Genomic DNA, 10241 nt, shown 5'->3' on the forward strand with positions numbered 1-10241 from the left:
TGACCAAATGTTTATATTCGTGAATATGTAGGGACTACACGCTGCACGTAGCGTTCAGTGACTAAACATTTTTCTGCTAACAACTCCGTGTGAATGTAATTTCCTCCACATTTTCACCCACATACCTCTGCGCCACTCTCACCAGTTGTGAACCATAACCACGTTGTCAGTGCTTCGCTACCTGCAGACTTATAATCCTTCCCCCACTCTCAGCCTGAACGTTTTTTCTGTTTGATCCATTGTTTCCGTGTTTTTCTGTGGCTTTTAGAATACCGAAACCCACAGGCCACGGAAATTAGCCAAAAGAAAACCAAAGCGCACTCTTGAAACTGTGGATGATGATTGGTCGATCGAAGAAGAACTTCAAGATGAGGTGTCTGATGGGGAGGCTTCTTCAATCAAAGACTTGATACCGGCCGATGAAACACCTGTGGACCAACAAGAACTCCGATCTGCTCTTCTAGATCAGGCCGATTCGGATTATCGATCAGATATGACCTACCGTGCTCGTTTACTGCAAAGCAGTTCCGATGACGAAGACGAACAAGATAAAAATGTAGATTCTGAAACTGAGGGTTCGGCCGAGACCGAGGAAGCTTTAGAAGGACACGAGGAAAATGTGAGTAAACTCAAAAATACCCAAAAGAGCTCCAAGCCAGCAACCGCGTCGAAATATACTGGTGCGCTTCGTCAGCTGATGCAGCCCTTGTCTAGTATGGATAAATCTGAAAAATCCTCGTACGTTCTTTTTTATCTATAATAACCGTTGGTGATGATGCCCTTGTTTTTTGGAGACTGCCTTAGAAACATGGTGCAAAATGGCAGTACAAATAGCTGACCCGATTTATTACCATCAATACTGTCATTATTACTGTCATCAGTAGTGTTAGCGTTAGTATCAGTTCTCTTAATTGGCGCATCCATTTTCAAGGCGCGGTTTGCTGTCCTTGTTGTGGTCCTGGCTACCGTGTACTTCTGCATTAGCTGCCATTGTCCACTATAATTTCAGAAAGGATTTTCAGATATTGAAAGAAGGTTTTGTCTTTGTTATAATCACTATCACCACTGCCTACTACTGCAGCAGTTTCAGTTAGCAGATCTTATCTTGTCGGACAGATAACGTCACATCATGTATCTGTCGGAAAATGTAAATTGACCCTATAAGCAGCTTTCTATATTCGAGTAACCTCTCTCAGAGCGGGTAAACCTCGTTTCTTGTAGTAATCAGTCTAGTTCTTGATCTGAGCCAGAAATTCCGACGCTTTCTGGATGCGCCATTGACAACGGGCATTCGGCCAATACTGAGTCATGATTGACTGTTGGGTCCAGACTTTCGACCTATCAGATCTCGGCTCGATGCTGGACCGGCAAGCGTCCCGAATTTTTGGCCAATCTTGCGTGGAATGGACTTCTCGACCGTAGCAGCACCTGACTGCGAACGGTGAAGAGGGATCCGTGTGGAGTTCCGCCTAACAGTTCTAGATTTTTTTCACGATTGAAACCCTGTGGATGCTGATGTCGAGCAAACACTTGTGCCTCAGCTTCTTGTTATGGAGCCAACGATCGACCCCTTCTGAAAAATCTGCTGTGAACATCAGGATTTATTGGTAACACTTCAATATGCGGTCTTCGTTGCACAAATCTTGTCACTAGGTTGACGCTCGAAAATGCTGATTCGTAGGTCGTCAAATCGCGACGTGTCAGTAGATGCCAGCGCGTGTGGATTGTGTGGCATACCAATGTGGGCAAGACAATGGCTGATGGGGTGATTATTAAAGTGAGCGTTATGCTGGGTCACCATAACACAACGATCGATTGCCAACAACTCGGCAGTCAATCAAATCCAACTCCACCAGATAATGATACATTGGCACCTACTCAGTGCGAAGGAATTTCGCATCCGACCGGACTACAAAGTGTCTGGCCTCTTCCAAGTGATGCAATGTCTGTCAGCCTGGAGCATATTTTCGAATGTGACCAACATAAGAAAGTGACTAAGATGGTTACCTCAGGTAGGATACTGAATTTTTCAAACTACATCAAATTAAAGGCCTTATTTTTTGAAGGTACCTTGTTTCGTAATCTACCCAGGTTAGGTTATCATCTACATATTAACCCACGTCTGTCTATTAGTGGTCGTCCTAGAACTTTTCCATTCAGTTGACGTTTGCGTTTTTCACACCAAACATGTTTTTTACCGATACGAACCGCCCATTCGTGAATTTCACTTCCATGATCGTCTTGCATTGCATTCGTCAAGGTCGAAAAATTCCGAGCAGTCGATGCAGTCGGACAAGGAAGAAACACCTGCCGAATCCGAAAAGGGGGAGGATAAGGCAACGAATGCCAAATCCCGTCAACGTACTAAAACTACTGACACGAATCCTGATAGGTGGTTTTCCAGCGATGATTCTGATTCGGAGCCTTCTTCATCCTCATCTTCGGGAAAGCAATTTTTCGATACCACCAAACGACAGTTTCGACGGACAAACGGAAAATTCAAGAAAATATCAGCTCTGGACAGTGGAGATTCGAACAGCAGCAGCGAAGAAAGTATTAAACCCCGCAAAGCTCGGCGGAAGTTGGTAGCTAAGCCTGATGAAGTTGGTTCATCCGACGAAGGAATGCGTAGAAAGTACCATGATAAATCTGGCAAAAAGCCGACTGGTCCAAGGCGTTCCCGCCTCAAGCGCCAATCTGATGGTGAAAGCGCTGACGAGCAAGTGTCTGACGCGAGCGTAGTGGAAGTAAAAGTAACGTCAGCACCAGCTTCTGATGACAGCGACGCCGAGCGGAAAGGTAGGAAGAAAATACGGAAGATCTACACGAAGTCTCATCTGTCTCAATCAACCAAAACTGCTGAGGCAGAGGAGCGAGAACGCCGTCGCCGGATTGCGGACAGGCAGAAAATGGTATGTCCTGACCGGTTTGAGTCCCTCTCAAAGGTACCCGTTTTTCCAGTGATTTAACCGCTGTTTCTATGCTTCTGAATTGTATTTACTTGCCTCATTCCTTTCTAAGTTTGATGTTACTTCTTAAATTCGTCATTTTAAGCCTTAGTTTAATAGGCTTATATACACTTATGAGCACCGTTTTGCAAACTGTTTTACATACTCTCACGCGCGTACCATTGTCAGCCGTTACAGTGCATTGCTCCCGTTTTTTGTTCCCTCTACGCAGTATAATGATTGGGTTATCCAGGAAGGTGAAGGTATTGATGTGGTGACGAAGAAACTCATCTTGGAAAAGCCGACAGATGAATCCTCCTCGTCCCCAGCCACTGTGATTCGTGTGCATTCGGATATTTTGAAGCATTTGAAACCACATCAAGTCGAAGGTGAGCCCTAAATCTTCGTGTCCTCGTGATGCGTCTGATTTGGCTTGTTGTAGTGGTGTTCCGTGATGGTAGGCGGCTCTCACTGTCGTCTGGGAATTATGTGGTCCGCCACTTCAAGCCTCTGGTTTGAGTTACCGGTTTGTCTGCCTACTTCTTTCTCTGCGAGATACCCTCCTCTGTAACACCGTCGATGTGGATTAGCCTTATTCGAGCACGAAGCGCTCTAGTTCTTTGTGACAAGCTCAAGCATTTGGCTGAGTCGTAGGTACTTAGGCGCGTGATATCAATAAAGTAAACTAAGTGAGGATTCAGATGCGTCCAGCGTGTGTTGGTGGAGTATTACTAGGGCGCTTGTCTCGCCTGTCAAATGTTGAGTTGAAACCCCGACACTGTTTCGGATGGGGGCGAGATGGACCAAGTGGTTAGGGCGCGAATTTACTGACCGGAAGGTCCGTGGTTCGAACCCGACCTCTGCCTCTCGACTTCCCCTGTCTAGGCTTGGACAAGGCAGTATTTCAGCCCTCGTGCTTCCTTTGGATGGTATGGCAGCTAGGCACTGAAAGAGTCCTACAGCTGGATGAAAAAACTGCCTAGGATATGCAGTGCTAATGAACCCTTAGAACGAAACTCGAGTCCAGTGCCTCCACCCTTTGGTGTGAACTCACCGGAATAATTTAACAAGGGTTTGAGGACCAGTGTTCAAACGAGAGCGACGTGGCCGTGAATTTTACAAATCCAGCAAACCCACAAATAAACAACTGTCCTCTACAGAGCAGGTTACCTAACTTTGGTACCTAGCGGCATGCATCGTAGTCTAAAAACGGGGTCCACTGTGCTCCTTATGAGAACACAACAAATTTCGCGAGCAACCCTCAGCTCATCTTGCATGGTTCTGTTTCATCTCAAAAGTTAGTCGTACCTATCTTTAGTTCGTCTGTCTATTCTGCTTTTGGAATATGATTTTAGGTAGCCTGCTGTCATCATTCCACTCGACCAACGTTCCCATATATACCCAAACCAGAGTATCGTCCACACCCAGTTCTTCAGGTAGGTGCTGTTTTAATGATCCGCCTTAACACAGGACTTTTTAAGAGCACAACTGTGCCAGAACATATGTGATCACCGAGGTACGGATCACAAGGATTATTGGCTAACAAGATATGTGTGCCTCGAGTACAGGTCATGTATTGAGTTTCAGCTGTCGTAAATTGATATGAGAATCCCACACTGTCAGTTTTAAATATCGGTGATTTTAGAATTGTCTCTTTCACCTTTTGGCCTTGTTTCCTTAAGGTTACACTGCGTAAAGAGCGCTCAGCTAGGTACATACGTGGCTCGGCTCAAACCCGACGTAGCACTATCTTTCCTGTGTGGGGAGGGCATCGATGCATGTGTGGCCGGAAAGCTAGTAAAAAGATGCCACCCCACTTTCTCGGACAAGAAGACTGTTGCACATAGCGTTTACTGTCTTAGTTGGATGCACCAGAGAACCTGAACCTCGTACTTGGCTATCTTATTCGGTTATATCTTGTTCACCTGGAATAAGCCGTACCCGTTAAATAACACTAGTAGTTTGTATCCGTATGAATTCCTAGTTAGTCCGCACCCCTATGGGGCTTCTTAGTTGTGATGGGTACACAGCCTAGTTAATATTAACATTTTGTTCTGCCACTTGAATTCCAATCAGCTATCGATCCTTTGCTACTTGTCATGATTCCCGCCAAAATAGCCATCCCAGTCCGTTATATGTAGATGCATATTCTATCTCTTGCAAGCAGGGGTTTTTACTGAAATAATTTCAACAGCTCTTCCTCGAACCGAAAATTAGGCTTAACCTGTATGTGGACAAACACGCAAGCGACAAATCTGGGAAACTCCACTCACCTTTGTTGTCATTATGTTCACCTCACTCATCAGACTGAGACGATCCTGTTAGACAGTTCGTAGTCTGCCATTAGCTGGTGCTTCAATGCTTGGGCTCTTTAGTTATCTCATAACCCCAACAAAACAGACCAGCGCTCTTTGTCTCTACCCTCACTGTGAAACAGAGGGCACAAATAAATCAACATGAAACGAGCTTTATTACTGTCGTCCGCGTATGAGACTACACGTCAATCGTTTTTGTATTACCAACAGCAGTTTTACGTATTACCGCGTTACTTCGAGTCAAACGTCTCCCTAAGCAAGATGAGTCAGAATAATATAAGTGTGTTCTTAAGGAATAAGTCGACGTACCCATTCCAAACTTGAACCTATGAAATTTTAATTCAACTGATTAATCGCTCAGGCGTAATACCCCTTCTGTGCCTAGCTGCTCTGCCACCCGAAGAAACACGAGGGATGAAATACTTCCAAGTTGTCCAAGTCTAGACGGAAGCAGCCGAAATGCAGAGGCTGGGTTCCAACCACGGACCTTCTGGCCAATGAGTCTGCGCCTTAACCACTGAGTTACCTCGAACTCCTGTATAACCTGTGAAAACTTAATAATGAACGACACACATATGAGACTCTACCAACTGGTAGATGAGACTTTGTAAGCCGTTTACCTGTGGAAACCTGTTGGATGTTTGACCACTCGTAAGACTATATCACACATTTGCTGGAGCTTTGAAATCGCTTATGGTATTTGCCTCTTTCCCGGCGTAATACCCCTTCTGTGCCTAGCTGCTCTGCCACCCGAAGAAACACGGGGGATGAAATACTTCCAAGTTGTCCAAGTCTAGACGGAAGCAGCCGAAATGCAGAGGCTGGGTTCCAACCACGGACCTTCTGGCCAATGAGTCTGCGCCTTAACCACTGAGTTACCTCGAACTCCTGTATAACCTGTGAAAACTTAATAATGAACGACACACATATGAGACTCTACCAACTGGTAGATGAGACTTTGTAAGCCGTTTACCTGTGGAAACCTGTTGGATGTTTGACCACTCGTAAGACTATATCACACATTTGCTGGAGCTTTGAAATCGCTTATGGTATTTGCCCTCTTTCCCGTACTCTTATACAGCGGTTCGCTTTCTGTGGGACTGCGTAATTGAATCTGTGGAACGTCAACAGAAATCACCCAATGACTATTCCGGTGGGGCCATACTAGCTCACTGTATGGGTCTGGGAAAGTCCCTGTCCATAATAGCCTTTATTCACACTTTATTCTCCTATGTTGATGTGCTGAACCTCAAGAGCTGCTTGATCATTTGCCCGGTAAACACATTGCTTAACTGGAAACACGAATGGGAGCACTGGTTGCCTCAGGAAGAACCCATCGATATCTTCGAGTTGGCTTCGAAACCCGACAAGAAGCTTCGTGTAGATGTGCTCAAACATTGGTTCCGAAAGGTGAGTATACTAATTTCCACATCTGAACAACCTTTTGCTTACTTATGGTAACCGTAAGACAACAATGCTTCCAACCCGACATTCCCTATTTCAATAGATGCGGATACTTTCTCAGTAGAAACTGCGTTGATCTGCTTGCAGAGATCGGTACCGTTTATATCTTACCTTAAGTGAATCGACTACATTCATGCAAGTTCCTTTAGGAAAAATAGATGATTGTCGTGTCCCACAGTTATGTTGAGGTGACCCTTCGAATGGAATTAGTCATTCGAAGCGCAACTATGGAATAGCGAGTGCCTTTAGCGTGCACATTTGTTTCTCTAAAATGGGTTGTTTCATTCCGCTACCGCGTTGTCAACTTTTTTTCCAAGAAATATCCGTTAATAAACTTGGATACGTCATTTCCTAACTGAAATCGGAGGAGTGGAAAAGTTTGAGCGCTGTGAATTTCTTTAGCGAAGGTCACCCTTCTCAATTGAAACTGGACCTCGTCAGTGACCCCTTCCCCGGTGTTTCCACAACCCTGTTCGGACGTGAAGATTGCATATCTTTGACCGATGTTCCACAGCTCTTGTTGAGCTGTGTCCTACGTTAATGCTGGCTTTTCAGAATGCTTGAACGCCACGTCTTGTGCGCCTTACTCGTTCTGACTAACGGAAATGGTGACTGAAGTTACTCCACAACTGAGTAGTATCGTGGCTGCTGTGTCTGCTGACATCCAGATCCGCTAAACGTTACCTGACCCCAATGACGATACCACAACGTGGTGTGTGGCACCCTCCGCTATAAACGAGTCTCACACCGCACGAGAGTGACTTGGACTGCTGGTCAGCACTTTCCACCAACGAATTGGGGTGGCGGTCACTGGAAACCAAAGGGCGTTGCTGTCCTGCGGTTGCACTTGGATGTGAATAAGTAAGAGAAGCTAACTCGACGGGTGGGTGGTTGTGGTCGACCTTAGGTACAACGGCAGTTCAGACAGCTTTTCTGTCCATACCTACTGCCGTACAGTCTGCATATGGCTATGAAATGGTTACTGTTGGAATATCCACATCCTCCTAACATGGAAAGCCAGTCTCACTATACAAAACCTCTTCATCTACCAAGCTGAGATTGTTTATCTTTCGGACACGCAGATCGCTAACTTCGGGTCATGCTGCGTCAAAGCCCCCCAGCGTGACACATTCCTACTGGGTATACCGTAGCCGCCTGCACTCCCTTACTCTTAACAACCTCACCCACCATTCTCCACTCTCTTGGGGACCGGTGTAGTCCAAAATCTCTAGCTTCAAAGTTGGATCCAACTATCCTATCTGACTACGCCCCACTTCTATCAGACCTTTCTGTCAAAGCCGATTTCTATGCTGATCTACGACTAGTGAGATGCCTCGGTGAAAGACCAGATCGGTGGTTACTATGGTGACACCCGTCATCTTTTGGAGACGTAGTTTGAGACAAGCCCGCGAAAACGATGATCAGCTGACCAAATTTCATACCTTCAATAAACTCTTGGGATCTAACGCAATTCTTCAGCACTCGAGGAGGCGTATACTTACCCGATATTCCAACGACAGTCAGCTGCTTCCCGAACCGACTATCTTGGTGACATACCGATGAGTATCGTCCGCTGAAGAGTCGAAATCCAGTCTTGAGGGAGAAACCCAGGGTTAGTGTACCTGCAAGGTTTAAAAGTCACCTTACTGCTGGACACAAAGGATGATCTATGGGATGGATTAACGTGATGTACCTTCGAAACCCTAAAAGCGTCTCCAACTCTCCGAGACGATCACCAGTAGTCGGCTTCCCGCCAAGTTACCATTATCTTCCAGCTCGAGCAGTCTATATCGACGAGTTCTGGTCCTGCCTGAAGGTACCTGTACAACTGGCGGCTGCATCAGTTTTCGGATTTGCATCGCTGAATACCTTTCCACATATCTCAGCTATAGTCTAGATACGTATGTCCGGCGCTCCTCGTTTTCGCAGCTTACTTCGTCAGACCATAAAGGACCTTATAGTTGAGCTCAAAGAAGAGTATGAAGACAGCTACGGTTTGATCCTTTGTGCTTCAGTTCAACAAAATGATCTTCGGAACTCCGGTGAGATAATAACAGACTATAAGGGAAAGCTGAATGGTTGGACCGAACACCCTGGCTCATTACCTGGTCATCAGTCATCAACTATCCATCACAGACAACACAGTCTTCATGACGTACACCACTTCTTGGGACGTCGGTAGTCAAGCTTGCTTACTGGCTTGCCGATGCGAAGGTCTTCAGAAGTCACGACAGAAATCTTTCGGACCTCTTCACAAATTGTTCTACTTTTCTGCCGAAGTATTTCCAGTGGATAGAGACATCTCTGTACCACTCTTTACCCAAAAAAGTCGATAGAATGGTACGTGAGAACTACGGAATGTCAGCCTGATAGATATCACTGTCGAAACCCTTGTCATAGTTCGGCTGCGCCACTTCCGACAGCCAATACGGTTTCATACACGATGTAATCAAGGAGGCCGACGTCCAGGGACAGCTTGTACCGACTAAATATTTACCCCATCCCATGGTATGGAACACCACTGCAAGTCCCGGGAACTTAGTACCACTTGCTGCATTGACTTCCAGGTCATCATCATCATCATCTCCAGTTGTAAAAAACGCGTATACGTTGTATGGTGATTATAGCTGCCACATTTTCGTCCAATGATCTAGAAAGATAGGGGTGAGTAGCTACGCAGTAGGGGAGTTATCCGATACAGGGATGTCAGTGGACTTTTCACTGGGAGAAATAAGGCAACGGTTTGGGTACATCCGCGCTATTGAGCACGCGACTTGGTCATGTCTATCAATGTCTTTAACCATTGATGTGTCCCTGATTTCCATGTCAATCGGGAGCCTTTAAAGCTGCTGACATACCAGATAAGTTTCTGCATCTCATCCGATTCTACCACCCAAGCACAATATCCACCATCAAATTCTACGGGAATGAGAAAACGGTTTTTTCTTTGAACTCCTATACCGCCCGCTTTTTTGCTGTTTTCCAATTTCGCAATCGGTAGCGTACCCTCAGTGACTCCCTGGGGTTACAACTGGACCTTAATACATGAGTTATGGACTTCGATATTGCCGGTGCTCTCGTCTTCCTGAGCAAAGCTGCAACAGAAATGTACCCATTCCCTGATAGCCTTGACCACGGCGCTTCTCCTGAAGTAGGTGCTGAAACTCAAAATTTGTTAATACAAACATAGACACACTCAATGAGTGTGGTAACCACAGGGGGATCAGCTTGACCCCAGTTGTAGCGAGACTGTTGGCGTCAATTGTGCTTCGTCGCCTTACGGTGGCTCGTGAGATACTGACTCGAGAGCAGCAAGCGGGATTCCGGCCTGGTAGGGGTTGTGTTGACCAAATCTTCACACTGCGCCAGGTGCTAGAACAACGCCATACGTATAAGCGACCCACGATTCTAGTATTCCTGGATTTCCGAGGCGCATTCGACTCGGTTGATCGGTCTGTTCTTATCGAGACGCTTGCCCACCAAGGAATGCCCCGGAAGTTTGTAAACATAATAC

At 45.9% G+C, this 10241-nt stretch overlaps 1 protein-coding gene across 1 annotated transcript in view; it reads left to right on the forward strand.

The window, feature by feature from the left end:
• T265_00335 (hypothetical protein) overlaps window positions 1-10241 on the forward strand; it is a gene marked incomplete at both ends in the record, with an annotated part of 43411 nt that overhangs the window by 19307 nt on the left and 13863 nt on the right. The window contains 4 exons of the mRNA XM_009164080.1: window positions 269-738; window positions 2261-2912; window positions 3181-3337; window positions 6345-6673. Coding sequence (XP_009162344.1) covers window positions 269-738; window positions 2261-2912; window positions 3181-3337; window positions 6345-6673 — 1608 coding nt within the window. The remainder of the gene's footprint in view (window positions 1-268; window positions 739-2260; window positions 2913-3180; window positions 3338-6344; window positions 6674-10241) is intronic.

This window comes from Opisthorchis viverrini, assembly GCF_000715545.1.
Source record: "Opisthorchis viverrini unplaced genomic scaffold opera_v5_3, whole genome shotgun sequence".
In the NCBI taxonomy this organism is placed as follows: Eukaryota; Metazoa; Platyhelminthes; class Trematoda; order Opisthorchiida; family Opisthorchiidae; genus Opisthorchis; species Opisthorchis viverrini.